Below are 24,519 nucleotides of genomic sequence, written 5' to 3'. Positions count from 1 at the left end.
GTGGGTCTTGTAGTTATCCGTCTTTCGTTTCTCATTCATTTCCTGCAGTTCCCATGAGGCAATCGTGTTTTTCTTCAGGGCTGAGAAAATGTGCTGTATGTGGGATGCTGCTGTGTCTCTGCCCTCAGAACAATACAGTGCAACGCTGTGCAACAACAATATGGATAGAATCAGCCGCAACTGCTCTGTTTTATAGCATTTATTTGATTTATTTTTTTACTTGACGCGGAAAAATGTGGATACCTACTGAACATGAGAAATATGGCGTTGGTAAGTAATTTCTTTATCCTCGTTAAATAAACGCGAGTATTATATCTGGCGTTGATCGTTGCAGGTGCGATAATGAGCCGTGGCATTTATAATATGGCAAACAACCGACGGCATTTGAAATAACGGACATTTGAAAGCAAGTGATTAAATAACGAAAATCAAGTGATTTCTTATTCTATTAAAATAATTGAAAGATTTTTTCTGTCTGGAATGATTTGTTTTGCTTTGCTTCATTGATTTATATGGTCGTCTTGGTTAACGTTATGTCTTACGCAGCAATAAGATGAAATAGCCGCAGACTGAGCTTTTGTCTTCATACAGACGCTCTAATTCATTTAACGACCAGATCTGTGAATCTTCACATTTATAATCGCAACAGTACTGTTTAATAAAATATATATATATTGATTAGCATTATTCTTTCGTTACACCAATACGTCTAACATTGAATGTGAGTTAATAAATATTTACGTTTATTTTCCATCTTATTTTTTTCACCTCCATACATTCAAAGCACTTGTATTTATCACCTCTTTACATCTCCATACACCCTTTTCTGCACATAGTGATTAATGAATCTCGTTGTAATGTCATTGCGTATTGCTTGTATTGAGTAGCCTACAACAAAATGTGCATCATGTGTTGATCTATAGTGTCGTAGTTTCTTCCACTATTGCATTCTGTACGATTTTGTGGTGAGAACAGCTGAAGGTTTTAAGGATTTATTTTGGCAGATGAGCAGTCTGGGATGGTGCTCAGTTCTCATTGGCTGATGGGGAGACAGAAACAGAGTCATTTCAGTACCCTTAAAACTCATGTGTCCAAAGCTAATAAACACTACAGTGAGAGGAGTCCACATGGGCTAGGTCTCCTGTAACGTCTCTATTAGGTGTTTCCTTTAATATTATTTAAGTATAAGAATGAAAATCTTTGCTGCCAGCTTCGCTCTTGCCCTTGGTTTGGATTTTTATTAAATTTTTGGCCATTTATTCATTTAAAGAGGACATAAGGTTGAATAGAGGAAGAGAGGTATATAGGTAATTTATTATTTAATTGTCTATAGTTATATTTTTTACATTTATAACTTTGGCAAACAATTTAGTAATGATCCACAGCTTGCGATAAGACGAGCTAATGTAAAGGACTACGATTTTTGATGTCATCCCAACACAGCACCCAAAATGTCCATGTGATCTAACATTGGAAACAAAAATGTAATTTATTTGTAATATTGCGGCAATAATTTACTGGATGTTTGGTCCCGCTGGAAGTGAACCTGTAATGTGTTATGTATGTACTCTGTATTTTTTTGGATGAAGGCATGTCTCACAGTGCCAGTCCATGTTGGCATCATTGTAGAAGCTTCTACCCAGTGGCAGAAGTATTTGTGCCAACAGTCTTGAATACGTAAAAAGTTTGATTGGGCACAAAGCCTCTGACGTCTGCGTGGAAACAGACGATATGAAACATTTTCTGTTTCCTTTTTCAGCCTTCTTATATTGGTATTAAACATTACAGACTGGTGACCCATTTTTGGGTAATGGCCCATCAATTGAGACCCAATGCACTGAGGCATGTTACACAGGAATATGGCAAAATGGCTGCATATTACAGTGCTGCTCTTTGGAAAGTGTAAACAGCCGAAACCTTTAATAGTCATGAAATATGGATGGAGTCCAGACGCGATGGTACAGAAACACACATGCATGCATGCATACACATTTACACAATCATGCACAGCAAAATATTGGCATTTTATTGGTTGCAAATTCAGATTAAGGAACCATTTGCTATTTACAGTAAATGTACAAAAATAAAGCCGTGGCCTTTCGAACAGAAGTTTGGCCATTATACGTCGCTGGCTTCTCCTTCAATATACACCGAAGAAAACCAAATGAAATTGTGCAAATTTATCTGTGAAAATCTGTCTGAAATCACATCATTTTCAATGTCATCCCTGCTAAATTCGGATGCTGATTGACTAGTGAAGAAAGCCACCATGTGGAACCTGCAGGAGGCAGCTGGGAAACGACAGTTTGACAAGACCATATTGGTTTATAATTATGCCATAATCTTCAAAAGATTTAATTGGAAAAGTGAAAGCTAATGTCACTCTTCCAGCACTAATGCTCATAACTTCTGTGTTCCAGATTCCCACATGCACATCAGGAATTATGGAGAAATTATATACAGGCTTGTCTTAATCATTTGCTTGACTACTGGTGTTAAGGAAGGCCTGTAATTGGCTGGTTTCAGGTTTGTCTGATCCAGATCAAACGCGTTTCTTGGAAAGCTTGTTTTTATGTTGTTCAAAAGCTAGACAGTGGACAACAGAATGGAACAGGGGTCTCCGAATAAATTGTAAAATAATATTTTTATGATGTATTTAAAAATGTAGCAAAGTGTGAAACACAATGGCTAAATCTGCAGTTTTTGTCTCTCTATCGCCATCTCTGTTTGAAACAAAAATTGCAGGTTATTGAATGAACTTGGACTGGATTATTCTGGTTTCAAACCAAAATGCTGGGTTGATTTACCCCATTGTTGATTCAAATACAAACATTTTCCGTGTCAATTTTACCTATTAACTGGTTTCATCCCTTTTTGACCCAGTGCTGGGTTAAAAAAATCTTTTTTTTTTAAATATAAAAAAACCAGCAATGAATATTAGAGATGTACCGGGTCCGATACAAATTTTCTCCACAGATACCGATAGTCGTTTCTTCATAGTAATATCTGCCGATATCGATTCTGAAGATGAAAATATTTCTCCATTTTCTGAATGTTATTAATTCATATTATGATATACTATGAAGATCAAACTGGTCATGTTTTTAAAAAAATCTAAAAAATTAATTGCATTTTCTAGTCCGTTTTTAAAGCAGATAGTGTGAAAATGTTCTTTTATTGACCGATACCGATTATTGGCCAATATATCGGTCCATCTCTTATGAATATACAAGAGTAAAACTACCTCAGAACTTAAGGACCATAATGACCCAGCACCAACCATCAACATGGAACATCTCTTCAGATTTCTTAAGAAATGAAGAAATGAGTGCAGTATTGAAACATTCGCTGCTGTACTTGCTGTCACCACAAAAGCACCTCAAAGCATTCAGTAGTGAATGCGATGAGCCTGAGATCATCATGTCTTGTTCTTTCGGATCTCAGCTTGGATTTATGATGGCAGCACATTCGGTATACAAATTAGTCTCTTTCTTTTGTCACACACTGACTAGGCACCTAAAGTACCCTGGTCATGCTGCCACTGCGAGACAGAGATAAGACTGACAGATAAGCCTAGAGAGGCAAGATCTGTGAAATGCTGGTGTGGATTCGGTTGGACAAGCTCTGAAATGAAAAATAAAAATGAAATTTACTCACCCTCTTGCTGAAAACAATTTTGACTTTCGTGTATCTCCGGAACACAAAAGAAGATACTTAGAAGAAAGTTGGTATGCAAACAACAAAATACGGACACATAACAACGAAGCCATTCTTAAAATATTTTTTTTATGTTCCACAGAAGGTGTCATTTACAGGTTTTAAATGACATGAGGATGAATAAATGATAAGTGAATTTTATTTTTCAGTGAACTATCGCTTTGAGACAACCCCATAATGCATTTCTACACCTTATAGGGTGTATGTGAGGACGTTTTGTGATGTCTAAAGTGGCGATTTACATCACTTTCCAAATAGTCACAAATAGGGATGCAGGGATACTGCTTATCAATACCAGTTCATATCTATACTGTTATTGATACTACGCTCTATAATTTGATGCAAAAACACATGATGTGAAATGATGTTAAACATTTTAAGTTTCTTTATTACAGCTGAGCTTTAGAACTGCTGTTTACAAATGCTTCTGAGCAAACAGAGAAAGGCCACATGACAAAATGTGTGTCTGTTCCTTTGCATACCACTTACGGCTCTAAGCATGTGCATAGGAGCACATCATAATGTAATTCAACATATTTCATATTTTTTTTATAATTTTACTAACACATTTTCTTCAATTTACTAAAGTAAGTAAATGTCAAAGTGTTTGACGTTGTTTCACAACAAGGATGCTGAAAGCTCCACGAGCGCAACCATGCCACTCTTTAACTCATGAACACACAAAACAAGCAGATTACAAATACATTGCGGAAATTATACGGCCCTAGATATCACACAAACGTTGAATAAACTTCGGCCATTCGGACATCACTTAACACCCAAATACAGAGAAATAAAACAACGATAACAGTTTTGTTTGTCATGAAGCTTAGCGATACTCTTTTATCGCCCCAAGTATGAACCGGTCCAAAAAAGTACTGGTTCTCGGTACCCATACCTAGTCACAAAGCTCTGATCCGAGTACTCCCTCAAAGGCACCTGCCAGTGTACACAGTTGACAGCAAGACAGCTCACTAGGTTTAAGAACAGAGCTATGCAAACTTTAAAGATTCACAAACATAACGATTTCGAAAAGCTTGAAGGATTAAGGCCCTTAGCAAGCTTTCACAGTTCTTACAACTCCGTGTGTCATATCAAGGTGTAAAAGGGCCACCTTAGAGCTTTGAAATGTTCTCAAAACGTTCCTGTAAAAACAATACTGCCATTGAAAAGAGTTTAGATTTAAATCATTCAGGTTCACAATCCTCGCAACAGCCCTTTGTAAATAATTAATTGTTATGTGTGCCGAACTGATTTTTGAATGTTACCACTTCAATAACAACCAACATGCAACTTTCTCCATCGCTTCCAAAACAATCTCCAGGGTTTAATCTTTGGTACAATGAGCTCACAGTGCATCCAGTTCTCCAGCGTCCCCTTAGATTTTACTCACTCCCATAATTCCTGGCAACCTCCAGGCGATTGCAAGAAGACAATAAACACTTACACCAATATTTGATTCATTTTTTGTGCGTGTGGCCTTTCCAGTAACGGAAATCTCTAGACATTTTAGACTGAGCATTGGTGATCTTTCAGAACTTTATTTTGAGTCTCATGGGTTTAAAGGAATAGTTCAACCAAAATTGGAAATTGTCATTGTTTACTCACACCTTCTGGTGTTCCAGAGTCAAGCTGTTATATTTCTGTAGACATGAAAATATTAGATCGCTAATGTCATGTTGACATTTTTAATTCTGGATTTGGCGTTTTTTAGTGTTTCTTATTAACAGAGTTTGCTTTTGCCTGACAGATGTTGTCACTATGAACTGTTTTATCCCTTGAAAGAAAATTAGTAGTAGAGTAGTAGTAGAGGTGCACCGATTGACCGGTCAGAAACCGGAATCGCCAGCATGATCGGCCGTGAGCGGTGACCGTCCGGTCAGTCTCACGTCTTGCCGATTCGAAGCCGATCGTACGTTGCCAGCGACGCGGGCCATAACTTCAAATACGCAAGTAAACGTGCATTCAAGATGGCTGTCTTTCACGGCTCATTTACGCTCGTGACTGCATGGTTCCACGGAAATGCGCGAGTCTCCGCGTGCGCACACACATCATGTAGTGCACAGACAATTTTTGACTGTCCAGTAGTTCACCTTCGTTGCTCGGTCTACTTCGGGTATGTACTACATGCTAACTGTGATGCTAAACTCTGACACATGCCAAACTCATGTTGAAGTCGTTTACTATGTGTAAAACAAATGTAAATTCCATTCATCCTGATTAATTGTCAAAAGTTAAAACTATGGTCATTTCACTGAGGTAAAATGACATTCAACACCACTTGAAAAAAATCCAAACTATATCAAATTAATAAATCAACCAATATTTGTGATGTATATCTGATTGAGTTCTTTACTAACACAAAAAAGGGCAAATACATATATATATTTAGAGTAGAATTCACTCATAAGATTTCTAACTTTATATTTTAAGTGGCAGCTAAAATCAACCCACTTCTTTTAGTACTACAGACCCAAGATAAAGACAAGTTATTTTACATTTCAGAAAATAATAATAAAGCAATGATACTTTCATAAACAGAAACAGACAAGAATAAAGTTGAAGTATTTTATTGTTATCTTAGACTTTTGTGAGAGTACAAAAATAAAAAAGGTCAATTAAGTGATTAAGTTTAGTTATATTTTATTATTAATACTTATATTCAGTCACAGAGTTCTTCAATTTAAGAGTTATTTGGGCAAGAGAAGATTCTGTAATTTAATGCAGGTTGTAGAACTGTAAAGGTAAATTGTAATGTTCTATAATTCATGTAATGATAATGAAAAAATGTGTATTGAAGAAAAGTTGATGTTTTTATATACTGCAAATTATAGTTGTGGATATAAAATCAGAATCGGCAGGTTTCACTTATAATAAAATCGGAAATCGGCAAAGAAAATTGCAATCGTTGCATCTCTATATATAAGATTACTGACCTGTTTACAATAGCTTTATTTTACAATCGTTTTTGTAAAGAAATCACTATTTATTGCTTATAAACAACATATTACAGGTCTTTGCAGATACAGTCCGTTATTTTCTAATGCGTTTTTTCGTATTTGGCTCTCGTTTGTGTCTCTGAATTGTTAAAAAAACCCCACTAAAAACCCTTGACGGATGCAAAAAACGCAGAAAATCAAACCCGGTTTAAATTTTTTTATAACGGACGAAAATATCAGAGGCAGTGTGAAAATGTGATTGACACAATGTGAGGTCGTATTTATTTAATTTCAGAAACAAATTTCGGACTCAATGTGCAATGGGCTTAAGGCTGCACAACAATGGGTTTAATAATAATCACGAATAATTTGCTAAGATTTTAATCACAATTATTCTGTCAATTTAGAGCTCTCTTTTTAGAATGACAGTTTTTTTACCGCGTTGAACGGTTCGGTTTTCAATAGCTTTATTTTACAATGTTTTTTTGTAAATTATTCACTTTTAATAACCACAGAGTCTTGTCAGGTAGGAAGGGCACAATTATTATAAAGGGTTTGATTAGTCAAAAAAAGATATATATTTTAAAAAGGCATCAGTTGCAAAGCCAACAATATTAGAATGTTGGCTTTCACTCATAAAATGACGCTGTTACAGAAATGTGTTGTTTCTACACTAATTTGGAGATAAAATGTGAAATTATAAGAATGTAAAAACATAGATGCTGTTTGTGATTAGTTGGTTAAATTTTTTTTAGCGATTGACAGCACTAAAATAAACATGTTAAACTAAATAAAAAGTGTATGTTTAATTTCACTATACGTGTGCGATTAATCGCAGTTAATCAGACGTAAAGGTTAAGATTATTCACGATTAAAATCTATTGACAGCCCTAGTAACCACAACATTTTATTCTGGATGCGATTGATTGCATTTAATTGTTTGGCAGCTCTAGATTAATGTGCTCAAAATTTTTATAATCACGATCATTCTGTCAGTTTTATTTCACTTTATTATATTTGTTACCCTTTCCATCCAATTAATACATGCCATAATCCATTTCTGACAGTTTCTGACAATATCATAATGATGCTTTGTGTCTGATATTTATACATTAATATCGCTATGACTTTGCTTTAATTGCGAGAGGCAAAATTCCTTATCACGATTCAAATACGATTAATCGTGCAGCCCCACCACAAAGACCAACTCATACTGAGAAATGTCAGTTAGAAAGCTGTCATGTGCCAAACATGTCGACCTCTAGTTCCCCTTACAAACAGCCGGTACGTTATTAATGGTACACTTTATGACTAAAGTTCCACAGACGAGTGACCGTGGACAGTGTAACCTGTCTTTCAGGTATAGTTTACGGTGCGATTTGAACAGTTGCACTCGTTGGTTGCTGTAAGAACGCATGTCGAGCTTGACTGTCTGTGTGGGAAGGGTTTGAAAAGGGCACTCGCTCAACAAACTGCTGTCTTTGTGCTTGTTACCATCTGTCAGAGCTTGTCGGCTATTTTTCACGCTGATAGTCAGGTGAAGTTTCTCTCGCCTAATGGTTTGCGAAGTTGCACACGTTATTTTTTTTTCTAAGCGAACCGTAAGAACGTGCCTGATGTGTAGACCTCAGTGTTTAATAAAATGCATGTAAAAAATTGTATTGCACTATTCAACTGAAGTATTGTGCAGTGGTTTTTGGTATTTTAGACACAATTAATGAGTGTAAAGTACCAATTAGTTATTGTTTTTGCGAATAATGGCTAGTTCCTTATTGTCACAAACCTATCACATGCCCTCATGAGACATGAAATACAATGCTGAAGCATTGTTTAATGTGGCCTTTTTCATGCGCGCGGTTTCTTTAAGCACCCATTTCGAGCAGCACTGAAGGGGAATGCGTTTTGTCTTTCAAACCTTCATATTGCCAACGGGATCATATTTCTCGCACGCAGTCAATTAGACGCTAATGATGCTCAGTCAGGAGAAGCTTCAGGGGGAGTCTGTGTTTTGTCAGAGAGCAATCGGAGACATTTAGAGAAACGGCAACAATCCCTGCTCAGAGAATTTAGCGAAACCATTAAAAAGCCTGTTTAATAAATGCCATCGACTGCGGCTTCTGTTCCATGTTTTTTTAATAAAAGCATCAGAGACATGTTTTTTCTTCAAACGTCCATCATTTGCAGAGCTCGGTCAGGCGATAACATGGTTCTGAAATGTGTTGCATACTCATCATAAATTTCTCAAGCTGTCAAGTAGGGCTGGGCAAAAAAAGATAAAAAATCATTTAATCCTTTTTTTAAATGCCGATTCAATGTCGATTCCAAAAAGCTGTGAATTTTTTTCATTTGTATTTCCGCAAGCACTGAATATTCATCAACGTGAATATTATTGCTTTAGCAATAACATTGCTTTAACACATTAACACAATAATATAGTATATGTTTATATAGTTTGTAATATTTTTAACATAAATATTAATATAGTAGTTTTTTACAACAGGTGTATGTTACAACAGGGAGCATATCGTTCATACATTGCTTAATTAAAATGCCGGATGACATAAAATGCATTCACATAAAAGCCAGCAGTATCTCAAATGTAAAATAACCTGTTCTGTTACAATATACACAAGTGTGTTTAAAGTTGAATATACAGGTTTGTGGCTCTTCATTTAATTTCCCTTTGTAATTTGATATATACTGATATTTTTATTTGTAATAAATCCATAATCATTGACTCGAATCAAGAATCGAATCGAATAGAGAGCTTGTGAATCGGAATCAAATCGGAACATCAGAATCGATACCAGAATCAGCCATACTGTCAAGTACAGTATTTTTGTGTTCTGGAACTTTAGACAAGAGACAACAAAAAGATTCCCAAAACAGAATCCGTTGTGTTTTTGGTCCCATCGTCGTGTCGGCTGTTCTTTCTTTGGGCATTGTGGTTAGGGGCGTCTTGTGCTACGCAGAGACAAGATACACAACATTCCTACCTGACTTCAGGCTTTATTCAACACAACTTTGATTCGGTTTTCTTTTATGAAGCTGTAAAAGCTTTAATGTATCCTAAAGGAATTTTTTACCCCAAAACTGAAAATTCTGTCATTATTTACTCGCCCTCAAGTTGTTCCAAATCTTTATACATGTATTTTATCTGATGAAAACAAATAAAGATATTTGGAAGATTATCTTAAATAAGAATTTAATTAAACCTTTTTTGTATTTGGAAAATGTTCTATATTTTATATGTTAGCATAACAGAAACAACTATTTGACAAACCATTTACTATTATCCGAGAATTTTATATGGATACTATAAGGCAGTGACCTAGTGGAAAATCATAACTCCAACGTATGTTCTTCAATTAATTGCATAAGACCAACGCCGTAGCTACAGCGTAAGGAGTACTTTGCCTGACGTGCACCTCTCCAAAAATGCAACAACTCAATTCTACGTGGAATGCAAGCTCTGTGATTGGTCTGCTTGAATCGCTCCCTCAGGTAAAAAAACTCAGCGATAGCGTCATGTTTACTCAAATTTTCGAAGTAAATTATTTGTTCTGTATTTAACAACTTAAGCTGCAACAAAAGTGCCTGTTTACTTGCCGCTATCACTGCTTCTCCGTCAACGCACAAAATGTCAACGCACTTTCTTCCTGGGCTCTTGTCTTGGTTAGACAAGCAACTAGGGATGCACCGATACTACTTTTTCCTTTCCGATCCGATTTCGATATCTGAATTCTGCGTATCGGCCGATTCCGATTCTGATCCGATACTAGCACTGTTTTTCATGATCAAAGTAGACTTGCATATTTTAACTTTTATTGCCAGAGATGAATAGTTAAGCATGTTTACTTTCAAGTACATTTTAAACTATCTGTACTTTATCAGAGTACTTTGGACAAAAAATGCTTTCCTACAGTATGAATCACATCATACTTATTCCACTACAGTCCATAAATAAATTGTTTTTTTTTTACTTTAAATCCATGAGTACATTAAAATCTACCATTTTCCTTTACTTAAGTATTTTTACTTAAAAGTATGATTTTTTTAAATGTAATTAAGTGCTGTATTAAACTTAAAAATACAAACAAAACAAAAATGTGGTCTCATAAAGCACAGATACTTACAAAATATTTAACAAATAAATCTCGGTTTATTACACAAAGCTATCACATTATAAAAGTGTCCAAACTCGCTCATGCACATCCTGGACACAAAATGATGCGCTTAATACATTCGCTTCTACGTTATTTAAAGTCATGCGCATTGGACGCAGAATGATGCGCTTAAAGCACCCGCTTCACTCACGAGCATCCCGGATAGAGATGATCCTGTTGTCGCGGGGATCTTTGCTTCCCAAGTTCAAAACAGTTATAACACAAAGAGAATATATATGTTATGTGTTTAAATCATAGAACATTGAATCCATCCTAAAGTTTAAAGTTATGTATGAATGACGCATAACATAGACCGCTTCCAGTGCTTGAATCTAATAACGTTACACTCAGCGAGTACCGTCTCCGGCAAAATGTGTTTTAAACAAAACCACCCTCTATTATCTAGTGATTATTAAGAATATTGAAAACATTGGAACGAGAAAGATCCTGACTGTTCCCGGACACACGCATGCTGGATTGAGATTGACAGATTACCGCACCAGCGGAGGTCAGAGTTTTATAATTATGCTATATTGGTTTATTCCTCGCATAAAGCTATCGAAATACATGACATCGAAAACAGTGCATGACAACGTTTATGGTAATTTCCTGATAGTTAGTCCTTTATGAAGCTTTATAGTAACATCCACGGGTATCGCAACGGATCGGACTAAAGAGAATCCGTCAGTCCGATACCCGATCCAGCAAAAAAGACCCGGATCGGCCTCAATTCCGATCCAGAGTATCGGATCGGTGCATCCCTACAAGCAACACAAAAACCGGCGCGTTGGCTACGCCGTAGGTCCTACGCACAACCATAAATTAGCTTTGAAAGACAGTTTGGCAGAAACTTAACTTCCGATACACTTCTGTAACGAAACTATAGATTCATTAAAATAGTAGTTTTAATTTATTTAATACCGTCAATTTTCAATAAAATTTGTAGATAAATTATATATAAAACAAATTAAGTTATTACTAAGCACAGACTGAAATTTAACACGGCAGGTGTGCGTGTCCGATATAGTTCCTTGTATTTTCTTATGTTTGATTTCACTTTGCACTTTCTGACTTTTGATTATATCTTGGCAAATCTGATCGCAGTGTGTTACAATGTCTGAAAAAGACTAGCGCAGGATTAATTTATCTCATGAGACAAATCTAAGAAGCAAAGACATTACAGAGATCTTCTAGAGTACAAGTCTTTTTGTAATTTCTCTTTGTTTCAGTTTTCTAATTTTGCACAGGAGACCGCAAACTAAATTCATTTGTATTTCTAAATCTTCCTTGTACATTTGCTAATGTCATGTATCTGTTTTGAGTGATGTCACAGATGGGTTTTATTATTCCGGAACCATAATTCCACAATTTTATATGCAAATAAAACATTAATATCAAGAGTCATTTTGCTGAGGGAGCGAACAAATCAGAACAATATATATGCAGTATCTAATATCCGAAAATCATAATATTCTCTTAACTGCACACAAAGGCCACGTCTGAGGATGAGAATATTGTAGAGCTAAGTGTTACTTCTGATTTTTAATGTTCATTCAAGTTAGTTTTAATCTAAAAACTATAAGGCCCGGTTCCAGAAACAAGTCTTAAGGCTAGTCCCAGACTAAAATGAATGTGGGACCAGTCTTAACTGATTTACACTTGCCCAGAAATATCTTAAAATATATCAGTGCCATTGTTTTGCCTCGAGATTGACACCATTAATGTATTCTTCAAGGTATTTTTATAAAAGCGGCATGAATATCTTAATTCAACTAAGGGATAGTACTGGCTTAAACTAGACTTGTCTGTGAAACCTGGCCTTTGACTTCATTTTCGGACAGTTTGCGGTGTCAAGGGGTATTTCATAATAAAATAGTAATATTTATGAGCTGGTGTTATGTGTGTTTGTTTTAAATTCATACATGCATTTCATAAGAGGTAGATTTAAAGAGTTCAGGAAGTAAGTGGAAGTTAAAATATTTTTACATTTAAACACTCTAATCCTCATTAATGGACCTTTTCTCAACAGGACAACATGAAATCTGCATTCTTCTCACATTTACTGTGCCGACTGTGGGAGAAAATCTGCAGATTTCATGAAATGGATCTACAACAGGCAAATTTCTGTTTAAGCAAGGCTTAGTCGACCGTTATAGGTGCTTTCCAAACACATTAATTCAGGAACAACGTTCCAAAATGAGTAAAGAGGGCTGTACGAACTAAGTTTTCCTTCAGGCTATTTCCCCGATTGCATTCGCACTGGCTAAAGGAACTATCCATTGACATAATCCGGTCGACAACGTCCTCATTCAAGTGCGTCCGTCGAACAAAGACAAACAGAAGAATGATGTAGGATGCTATGACCGGAGTATGGTTTTCCAGAGTGATGACACTATAGTGTATCGACGATACACAGAAATATCAGCGATAGCTGATCCCTTAGACGATTGTTGGCTGTTTGCCAATATATGTTGCAAATTAATATTACAAACGCGCATTGCACAATTCTTGGTGCAAGAGAGCTTGCAATTCATGTGGCTGAGGCTTTTCCTCACGCCAGAGAGAGTTTATAATGTGCAGACTTTGATATAAAATAAATTTTATATTATAACCTAAGCACAGACCGAAATTTTACTACCGCCCAGGTGCGTGTGTCCGAAACAATTGCTTGTATTTATTTGTTTGATTTCACTTTGCACTTTCTGACTTTTGATTGTATCTTGGCTCTGTGTGTTTCATACAATGTCTGAAAAAGACTAGCGCAGGATAAATTTGTCTCATGAGACAATAGTGACATTACAGAGATCTGCTACACTACAAGTCTTTTTCTGATTTCTCTTTGATTCAGCTTTCTAATCTTGCACAGTAGATGGACAACACAATTCATTTGTATTTCTAAATCTTCTTAATACATTTGCCAGAATCCATATTGATCTGTAACCCAAAACTGGTTGCCCACTGGAGATAAGCAGGGCATTGCCTGGTCAGTACCTGGATGGGACCCCTGCTGGAAAAACTAGCTTGCTGCTGGAAGAGCTTTTACTGAGGCCAGCAGGGGGTGCTCACCCTATGGTCTGTGTGGGACCTAATGCCCCAGTACAGTGACGGGGACACTTTACTGTCAAAAACGGCCCGTCCTTCAGATGGGACTTAAACAAATGTCCTGACTCTCTGTGGTAATACGAAATCAAAGGATGTCCTTTGAATAAGAGTAGGGGTATAACCCCGGCATCCTGGCCAAATTCGCCCATTCGCCTCTATACATCATGGCCTTCTTATCATCCCCATATGTACTAATTGGCTTTGCAACTCTGTCTCCTCTCAAACAATAACCTGGTGTGTGGTGGGCATTCTGGGGCAATATGGCTGCCGTCGGATCATCCAGGTGTATGCTGCACATTGGTGGTGGTTGAGGAGATTCCACCCCTTCCATGTTAAGCGCTTTGAGAGTCCAGAAAAGCGCTATATAAATGTAACTAATAATTAATTATTATTAATGTCATGTATCTATACAAACATGTCCACTGACTACACAGAAGGATATAACATTTAATGTAACAAAATTCAATTTTACATTTTTTATGTACAGTATTTTCCTACATTAGAGCTAACATCAGCAGTATCGTACAAAGCTTTATTTACAGTATATTACTTGATGTATGAACACAAAACCAATAGAAGTGAATGGGCAGTTGTTTGGAATTATAGGAACAAAAGCTTATAGTTTAAATCAGACTGCTGTATGAATGCTTTCTGTCTTGAGACCTGTTAGACATGTGGTTATTGAGAAAGAAATTCTCGAAGAAAATCTATAATTGTTTTATTAAATTAACAAGAAACGTTTGAAGGTTAAAGAATCATTTACTCGTGTAAAGTAAGCTTGGTACGTGATTTTCAGGGAGCGAAAGAGAACTAATTGTTACCTTGTTTTCTATGGTGAATGTTTTCAAATAAAAGCAGTTGTCTACTTTTTGCCTTCTGTTTCAGTCTTAGGGAATTTTATATTCATATTTCGATACTCTATATCAGCCTATATATCGGTTATCGGCTACCAGTGTTAAGGAATTATCGGCTATCGTTATCAGCCCCGAATGGAAATATCGGTGCATCCCTAGTTACTTTTTATCAGTTTAAAGTTGAGACCATGTGAACACGAATTTGCTTGTTTGTCATATTTAAGCTTTACATGGGAAACAGATGAAGCCTGTGATGCTGGCCAAAGTAACAAAGTGCATAACTTGAGTGTTTTTAATTAGGATTTAAACTGACATAACCTCAAGATGCATGGCTAGTTATTCTAGCATGCATTCTGTCAGTATGTGAGTACAGTAAATGAAACAGGCTTGTTACATCATGCATAGCATTAAAAGAGTAACCAAAAGGTCAATGTTAAACTAATTGCCACTCAAATGTCTTTTTGTTCAGCTTCTCATACTGCAGTGGATTTACCTTTGCTCAACCTCAACCACCAAATGCAAGACTCCAGAACCGATCCCAGACCTACCTAGTTTGAAAATCCCTGTCATTAGAGCCGTTTTGTTATTTCTGCATATCGAGAGAATATGTTTGCACCCGGCCTTAGGCCCCTCTCGTCCTCTCCGAAAGGCTTTGTGCAACATTACAGCTAGAGATACAGAAGCAGTAGAAGAGAGAGGTTAGTGAGCACAGCCATCCATCACAATGACAAGCAGACTGATATCTGTGAGCGCTGGGATCTCTTACTGTCTGCTAGGGGATTGTGCTCCTGCTTTAACACTCTGGCATCAGTCGTTTAGTGTTTCTGATAACCCTGATGAGTGACGTTTGTAGTGAATGCGTTAGGAATATATCTAAAATATGTTAAGGAATAGTGGAGTCAAATCTGGATAGATTTAGAAGCACTTTGCGGTAATGGGATAGCTTACCCCAAAATGAAACATCATTCACATCATTTCAAACCTGTATGACTTTCTTTCTTCTGCAGAACACATAAGATATTTTGAAGAATGTTGATAACCGAACCACAGCGGTGACTTGCATTGGTTTTGTGTCTATACGATAGAAATGAAAGGGTACCGCCGCTGTTCGGTTACCAACATTCTTCAAAATATCTTCTTTTGTGTTTACTTCAGCAGAAGAAAGAAAGTCCTACAGGTTTGAAATAGGGATGCACCGATATGTACATTTTGGCCAATACGGATAACATAAAAAATTACAATTTATCGGCCGATACCTATATAGCCGATAATTTATCGTGTATCCCTAGTTTGAAATGAAAAGAAGCTGAGTAAAAACATCATTTTTATTTTGGGGTGAACTTTCCCTTTAAGACTTTGTTTCAATGTATTAGAATTGTGATTATATTATTTAGAAGAACATACAGTTTACGACCAGGTAATCCCACATGAAAAAAATGTATTAATAACAGTAAACTGTAGTAAAATTGCTCGATACTCTAGTGTTTTTAGGCTTACTATAGAAATGTTTTAAGTATAACACAGGATTTACCAAATTTGATCAATTTACTATGTTTCAAGCTACAGAATACTTTAGTATACTAACATAAGTATACAGTAGGACTAATATAGTTACTATAGTAAACTCAAGAGTACTGTGTATATTAAAGTTAATATTATAGTATACATCAGTGTTCTTCTTTGTGGATTCAAGTCATTATAAAAACTTTTATTCTTAATTAACCTATATCTGAAGGCCTCATAGAAAGACCTATAAAGATTTTATACATAGTTCCTGAATTGACATTTTTGCATTTAAGGGGGTTGAGAATATATACATGTGTGTAACCTTTGCTTAAAGCACCCAGTCCACTATAAAATCTATTATATCTATTATCTATATACCAATATATCATATTCACAGAGACTTGTGGTCCCTTGAGACGGGAAAATGAGACCCTTCTGCTTTGTGTTGGGGTCCTGATCTGTAGTGGTTCATTTGCGATTATGACGTTACCCTGCTTTCTATGCGGCTACGTTTAGAATAAATAGACTTTAAACATTCATTGATTTGAGTAGAAATTATATAATGTGAGAAGGGACCCCAGAGTGCTACGTGGAACTAGCTACGTAGGAAGTCGCTGGCCAGGACAACAGTCAATTGTTCTGTTTATCTGCCATTATGCAAAAATCTTAGCCTGCGGAACACAGCGAATGACCAATCAGAATCAAACTTTTTGTATAAAATGGCATAATGTTATTAAATCTCGAAGTATGCTTGAATTAATGTCACGATAACCTTTCTAATGTGCTTTGATTTCCTTAAGCATTCAAATGAATGCAGAAGTGACAATGTTGTGGCTGTGGATTATCGAGTTTAGTCACAGGGACAACGTTATAGGGGTCCTTTTGCACCTGTTAAAGGTTATGTGAGACGGGTTTCTGGCTTTCCTGTCTCTCTGCCAAGCAGCAGTGTGTGTCGACTGAGCCAACAGCGGGACCGTGGGAAAGCGTTTAGCACAAGCGCACAGCTCAAGCGGGTTTGCCCGTCTATTACAACAGAGTCTTTGTCGCTTCCATTGGTGCGTTCACAGAGATGGTGGCTGAAGTTCAAATGGAGGTAATAAATAAGGATCTGCATTAATATTCGCTTTCGTATGTGTCAGAATTGACTCTCAGTCACAGTTTTATTCCTTTGTGTGTAAAATGTCGTGAAGCTTTTTGCAGTTTGTGAAGAAAATGCGAGGTGCGTACTGTATATGTGGCACTATAATGCTATGGTGTCATAACTGGTTGCTACGGAGAGTTGCTATGCAATTGCATAAGTGTTCTGTCTGTCTGTCTGTTTTATTCGTCGGTATGTGGTTGCTAGGGTGTACTGGATGGTTGCTAGGGTTACTGTTTCAAGTAATAAAACAATCTTCATCTCTATATGAAACCCTATACAGTAGCCTAGTTTTAACATAAGAGCAACTCTAAGTTACAACTTGTGCACTAAATATATTCTATTGCATCAATAAACTTAGCAAGCTAAAACATCAAAGCTTAAGCTAAGCATAATTTGATATGTTAACACGTTACTTATCAAGACGATTCAGAATTTACATTTAATAATGAATGAAGGAAATAATGCTGGTGCGGAAGTTCCCAACTTCCCACTCCCGACCTCATGCTTAATACGGCATTATGACCTGATAGCTACCTTCTGACTTACTTACTAGGAATAAATAATACAACTGTACAAATAAAATACAACTGAGTAAATGATAAATTACAGAGTTAAACTCCACCACCCCAAATGATGTCTGCATTTACATCTGCAAGATGTATTTTTGATTGTTTGATCATCTGCAAGACGTCATTGAAACGTCTGTCGGATGTAATATAGACATCTAGGGGATGTCTGTAAGATGTTTATGACTTTGAATTCATGTTAAGCTGCCATTTCTATGATGTTTAGCAGATGTTTTTACATAGCAGACATCTTATAGACATACTTCTAGTCTCTTTGTTGTTTTTTCCAAGGCATATGAGCACACTTATGACTGCTTAGCAGATCTATACTAGCACCAGGTTGCCTGGCAACCATACCCAACCTACAATTAGGCTAATTATGCTAATTTTCTTTATTACTTAACCAAAGATTTGTTTATTCTAATGATTTTTATTAATGGTAGGGGACTATGTACTGAACATTGGTGCCTTGTATTCCTTTAGCTGTGTTTTTATTAAAGCAAAATACTAATAATGATCATTTCGAAAGAACAACGGATAAAATGTAATTTCTCTGCTGTGCGTGTGATGTTGAAAGCTGGGCTGTCAGATACATCACAATGCAAAACACAGTACCAGATTTCTGTTTCGTGTAGAGTGTCTAAGTCCGTGAGGATGCTGTATTTTTGCTTTGCCGTGTATATGAGCACATCACTGACAGACAGACAGTAAAAGCTGACATAGCCGTTTTGTAAGCCTTCTTAACCTCGAAGCTCTGTCAAAAGCTTGGGTTTGTGCACTGCTTTGATTATGTGTACAAATTTATTTTTGTGTCAAAAATGGTCCACTTGATATGCAAATGAGCACTCTTATTTAACATATTAGCATGGAGACGAGCGTATGGAAGCTATAAGCCGTTGATTGATTCAGCCACTATGCTTTTCCTGTCCTGTGGAGAGATTTTCTATTTGTTATGTAACGTAAGCTAGGGGAAGTGACTCGGGTTTTATTTAAAAGGGAGATATTGGTAGAAATGAAGATCTAAGCATTCTGTCTGTCTACAGTATTCATCCATCCATCTATCTAAAGTATCTACCTATTGTATATTTTGTAGTACTGATCTATAATAGGCTATAGTATCCTTCTATAGCATCTATCTTTAATAACTACATGATTTATCTATAGTACCTACCTATAGTATATATGTATAGTATATTCCTATAGTATCCATAGTATATTTTTATAGTATCCATCTGTGTCATCTGCAGTATCTACCTATAGTATCTGTAGTATCCTTTTGTAGTGTCTATCCATCTAATCTACTAGTACAGTACTGTGTAGTACTAGTACTACAGTGGAGTATATTCTATCAATCTGTCTGTCCGTCCCTCCGTCTGTCTGTCTAAGATAAATTGTTTGCAGAAATGATAATAATAATAGTTATAAAAATTATTCAAATAATAAGAATAAAACTGCACTTTATAATACAAAATGGAAAGCAGTAAAATGTGGTTATTTGTAGCAAATTGTAGCGAACTGGAGTTTACTAACAAATATTTTATGCCACAGAGTCATCACCAACAGATTTTTCACATTTACCATAAGTTCTCAGTACATTGTTTGCTTTTTTTCAGTGCTTGCTAATTTCCGTGGAACGGTTCAGCATGGACTACCCCTGGAGATCGGTGACACAGTGCAGATTTTGGAGAAATGTGAAGGTAGCTGTTAGTTAAGCTCCGAACTAATGTATATGTTTTTAAGATAACCTTTTCAGAAAAGATTCTGGTAAACTGCATATTTCGTGGAACCTTGTTAATTTTGACACCACATACGTTGCAAGAATACAATTGTACTGGTTGAGATAGAATGGTGAGGCTAATTTTAGATGTCTTTTGTGTCACTTCGAAGGATGGTATAGAGGCTTCATCACGAAGAATCCAAATCTAAAGGTGAGCGTAATGCTGACGTTGCCTGTTATTGCAAAAATTCTGCTTGTTTTGTGTTACTGGGTGTTTTTTAAATGCCTTTGCTTCTGATGTTTATATGCTGATGGTGCATGTTTGTTTACTCTTGTGCGTTTTATTTGTCCTAATGGGCTTTTTAAAATCAAATTTAAATTGTTTCTCCTCAGGGAATATTCCCAAGCTCCTACATTCACCTGAAGAATGCCGATGTCAAGAACAAGGGGTAAGAGCTGTGTTGTCATTATACTATAATTATTAATATAATATATCATTTACTTTGCACTATATAACAAACAAGTTTCACAAATAAGTAGAAGTATAAAAATCAACATTAATTGTAAAACCAGACCATATGATAAAAGTAATTGCATAAAATGTAAATATATAGTAAAATTATTTGTGTGAAACGGCTGGCTTCATTTCATGGTCAGTTGTTGATTTGATATTGTGTTCTTCAATGTTATTCATACATGTCAAGGTTAAATAAATTAAAAATCGTCTTTAAAAATCATACAAAATTCAAAAAGGTCTGCAATACTCACATCAGTGAGATGGTATAGGGTCATGAGTTCGGTCCCACTAACCTCACCTTTGACCTCTCATTGAAGAACATGCTGAACGTCAGATGCTACTGGGTATCCGTCACTGCGATATATATGTTGGATGAAGTGCATTCTGAAAATGACAAACCTTGCCCATTAAAGTGACCGAATCCTTCAATGTCCCATGTGCACATGTCCTTACGAATCGATGTTATGGCTCCATGTGAGGTCATGCCTTAGCATATCAGGCAGGTTCAGACAGCCGGAACAGTGTGTGAAAGTGTGTTGTGTGTCTTGCCCCGCAGGCAGTTCGAGACGGTCATCCCCACGGAGGACTCGGTCATTACAGAGATAACTATGACCTTGAGAGACTGGGGCACTATGTGGAAGCAGCTGTATATGGTGAATATCATAGCAAGGCTAGATCAAAGGTTGTTCATTTAAAAATAAGAAATCAGTCACTTTTATTCTCTCTCTCTCTCAGAAAAATGAAGGCGACCTCTTTCACAGACTGTGGCACGTGATGAATGAGATTTTGGAGCTGCGGCAGCAGGTTCTAGTGGGTCACCTCACTCATGACCGCATGAGCGATATCAAACAACACATCACAGCACGGCTGGACTGGGGCAACGAGTGAGTGTGGAATGATCAACTGTGTTAGATCAACCGAAATGATGGTGTAATCAAATTCTTAAAGGGACAGTGCGTCCATTTATTTTTACTCTCTGATTACTTTCCACTCTGTGCACTTTCCCTTAAAATAGCAATGTAACTTTTCTTGTGGTAAAATATTTTCTGCAATATATGTACTACATCTTCACAGTCCTTTAGAAGCCTAGGATGTCCAAATTCACTGTTTTTCAGGGAATTGGAAAAAAACACTGTACTTACATTTCGAAAAGAGAAAAAGTAGTGGGTGTGGCTTGCTTTTTTCACTGCAAGTTGATCGGATGTATAAAAACAGCTGTTGGGTTTTTAAATAGGACTGGTAGCAGACTGACAGTTGAAGGGAGGGGTTAACGGATGCTCCGCCCAAGCGTCTAAGGGCAGAAGTGCATTTTCAGATTTTAAGTGTTTTAGAGTGCACATGAATTTAAAAAGAGAATGACCCACTTTGGGAAGCTATTTACTGTAAACGCTGCAATATTTCATGAAAAAATAGGAATTGTAATTTATTATTTCACTGGTACTTTAACTTTCTGAATTATTAATTCGTGTAACGGTTATTAATATTGAACATCAAATTGGTGATGTTTCTTAACATTTTGTAAATACTTTTGAAAAACTGCTTTTATTGATTATTGGCTCATTCCGTATATTAGTGCATCTCTATTTTTAAATAATTAAACACTGTGACAAGCACTTTTTAATACATTTTATGGGTTAGATTATTGCCAACCCAGTGACTTATAATAATGCTTTATGACAAATAATAAAAATCATGAAATATGGAGATTTGATTTCAGAAGGACAGCAGGAATATATTCTGATCACTATTTTGCTCTTGAACTACGCATCTACTAAGGTCAAAGGGATTGTATTTATTACAGTTCTAATCATTTCTGTATACAGTATTTTATTGTCTTCTGTGGTGGTACAGAAGAAGACAATTTCAGGAAATGCTGAACTAAATAGCAAATTTGTTAGTAAAACCACCAGGTCCTGATATCACAAGATTATTTTTATTAGTGTGTCTTTACAACAGAGCAAAATGTTTGTATAATAATTGAAAATGTATTGTGCAACTTTAAAAACAGTGGGAGGAATACAGCGGCACAGACGCCGATGATGAACCGCCGCGCAAATGCTGGCCAATCTGTCAGCCATGTGCTCGAATGCTTATACGCTGTTTTTCGTTGAAAACTAATTCGCAGATGGTAGTATCGAGTGGGACGTGTTACGTATGTTTTCTCTCTGTCTCGCAGTATGCGGGCGCATTTGGAAGGCAATATAATAAAACGCATAGTTTGATTCATGTTTTGTGTTCGATTGCTATAGGAAAACCACTTTGTGATCTTCAGATACAGTAAAAGAGACTAATACAAAATCTGTGTGTGTGTGTGACAGGCAGCTGGGTTTGGACCTGGTCCCCAGGAGGGACTTCGGTATGGTGGACCCCGATGAGATCAGCATCACCGAGCTGTATCGGCTGGTGGGTAGTCACACATTCATATTCACCTATGCACACACACACACACACGTATTCCCATTACCCATGAGTCACTTCATCTCCCTCCTCTGCCGCCTGTATTCTTTGCCATGTTGCTATGGCAACTGCAGCCCGACCTGACGCCAAGGCTCTTTCTTGCATAGCCTGAGAGCTTCGTCCTCTGTTTTAACAAAGACTCGCATGCAAACGCTCACACCTCCAGTCGCCCGTGCATGGGGAAATGATAGTAATTAAGGACAAGAGTGAAATGGTAAATGGAGCATTAACAGGCTGTTTGCAAACTGCAAAGACACTTCTCGCGTGCACTTCCCTGCCCTTATAATTTGGCACACATGCAGCGTCATTGGCACAATTACTTGATATCTCTCAAAGCCACAATAGTAGTCGATGTTATACAGATCTTTGAAATGGTGAGACGTCTGTAGTGTAAATGTCGCAGTCAGAGTACATTGTATCTCTCTCACGTTCTCTTTCTTACAATTGTAAAGAAACGTTGAAGCTCTGACCACACATACATCGGTTTATGGGTGGGCAGTGGTGTGGAGGTAGAGGTTGAATGTAAGAAATAAAAGAGCCTGGTGGGTGTGAATGTATGAGAGCGGGCGAGCAAGAGATGGAACGCAAAAGAGAGGGCGCTGGGAGCCTTGGTCGTGTTAATTTAACATTTATGACAAAAACAGCCGAAACAATAACGCAAAGGTCATAAATACTACAATTCCTACCGTCTTTGATTTAACATTCTGACTGATTCATCCAGTGAGAATTTGTGAAAATAAATTTCCATCTATTTTCGCCGGCTAGATAACGTTTCATTTTAGCAAGGATTAGGGAAATTAACAGAATGGGATTGGGAAGGCAACGCTCAACATGGCCACACTATCGAATTAAAGGGATAGTTTGCCCGTAAATGAAAATTCTGTCATCATTTACTCACCCTCAAGTTGTTCCAAACCTTTGTAAAACATTTTGTTCTTCTGAACACAAAGAAATATATTTAAAAAAAAAATTGTAACCAAACATATCTGGGACACTGTAGATGTCCATAATAGGGAAAAAACTGCTCTGGTTTCTAATGGTGCCCCAGAACGGTTTCCCACGTTCTTCAAAATATATATTTTGTGTTCAACAGGGTGAAGAAAGACAGAATTTTAGTTTTTGAGTGAGCTACTGTATCCCTCTAGGTCCCGCCTTTCAGTAATGTTTTGTTTGACTTTGGAATGATCTCAGTTTTTTTTTTTTTTAATAGATGGAGAGACGTCATCGGCGGCGCGACATCCCCCCACAGGCCAGTATGCACCACCTGTTTTTGCAAGTGAAGAGCATGATGAGCTCAAACCTGGGGGAGGAGCTGGATGTCTTCTTCTCGGTCTATGACAGCAGAGAAATGCGACCAATCAGGTGCCACCTTTGAACTTTTCACTCTGTTCGTTTCAAATGGATTTGAATAGCAAAGGTTCAACTGAAAATGAAAATTTTCCTGTTGTTTAGTCTCCCTCATGTTACAGTATTTGACAAATGAAGATGGATGCCAATTGACCTATCGGTAACCACAACCCCCATTAGTTACTGTTGCTAACTCGGACAAGCAAACAGAATTCCTAATGTCTTTCAATGGCAGCTGTCAGTGTGAAAACCTTGTCCAAAGTTGTTTTGGGTAAATTTTGGTCACACTTTGTCGTCAAGGACGATTCAAGTGTTACAAGAACCCCAGGCACATCCTTGTATAATTTTTGTAGCATAAAACATCATTAAATGCATTAAATGCATTAAAGAGCTTTGGATCAATGTTTCTCTATGGCTCTGAAACCGAGTTGTCAGAGTTCCGGTCCACGTGCAACTCATAAACAATTTCATTGACTCATCTGTGTTTGAG

General features: G+C 36.9%; 1 protein-coding gene across 3 annotated transcripts in view; it reads left to right on the top strand.

The window, feature by feature from the left end:
- The first annotated feature begins 63 nt into the window (after window positions 1–63).
- Window positions 64–24,519, top strand: part of dock4 (dedicator of cytokinesis 4) — a 59,363-nt gene continuing 34,907 nt past the window's right edge. For 2 of the 3 annotated variants that reach the window (XM_056739790.1, XM_056739789.1), the window contains exons 1-8: window positions 64–270; window positions 19,605–19,688; window positions 19,879–19,919; window positions 20,102–20,157; window positions 20,782–20,878; window positions 20,961–21,109; window positions 22,544–22,628; window positions 23,893–24,044. In XM_056739790.1, the coding sequence (XP_056595768.1) occupies window positions 234–270; window positions 19,605–19,688; window positions 19,879–19,919; window positions 20,102–20,157; window positions 20,782–20,878; window positions 20,961–21,109; window positions 22,544–22,628; window positions 23,893–24,044 (701 nt within the window). In that variant the 5' untranslated portion in view covers window positions 64–233. Of the gene's footprint in view, window positions 271–19,604; window positions 19,689–19,878; window positions 19,920–20,101; window positions 20,158–20,781; window positions 20,879–20,960; window positions 21,110–22,543; window positions 22,629–23,892; window positions 24,045–24,519 lie in introns of those variants that run through there. The other variant, XM_056739791.1, reaches the window with a different exon arrangement.

Source organism: Triplophysa dalaica, chromosome 24 (genome assembly GCF_015846415.1).
Source record: "Triplophysa dalaica isolate WHDGS20190420 chromosome 24, ASM1584641v1, whole genome shotgun sequence".
NCBI lineage: Eukaryota > Metazoa > Chordata > Actinopteri > Cypriniformes > Nemacheilidae > Triplophysa > Triplophysa dalaica.
This window is presented reverse-complemented; position numbering and strand designations above follow the sequence as displayed.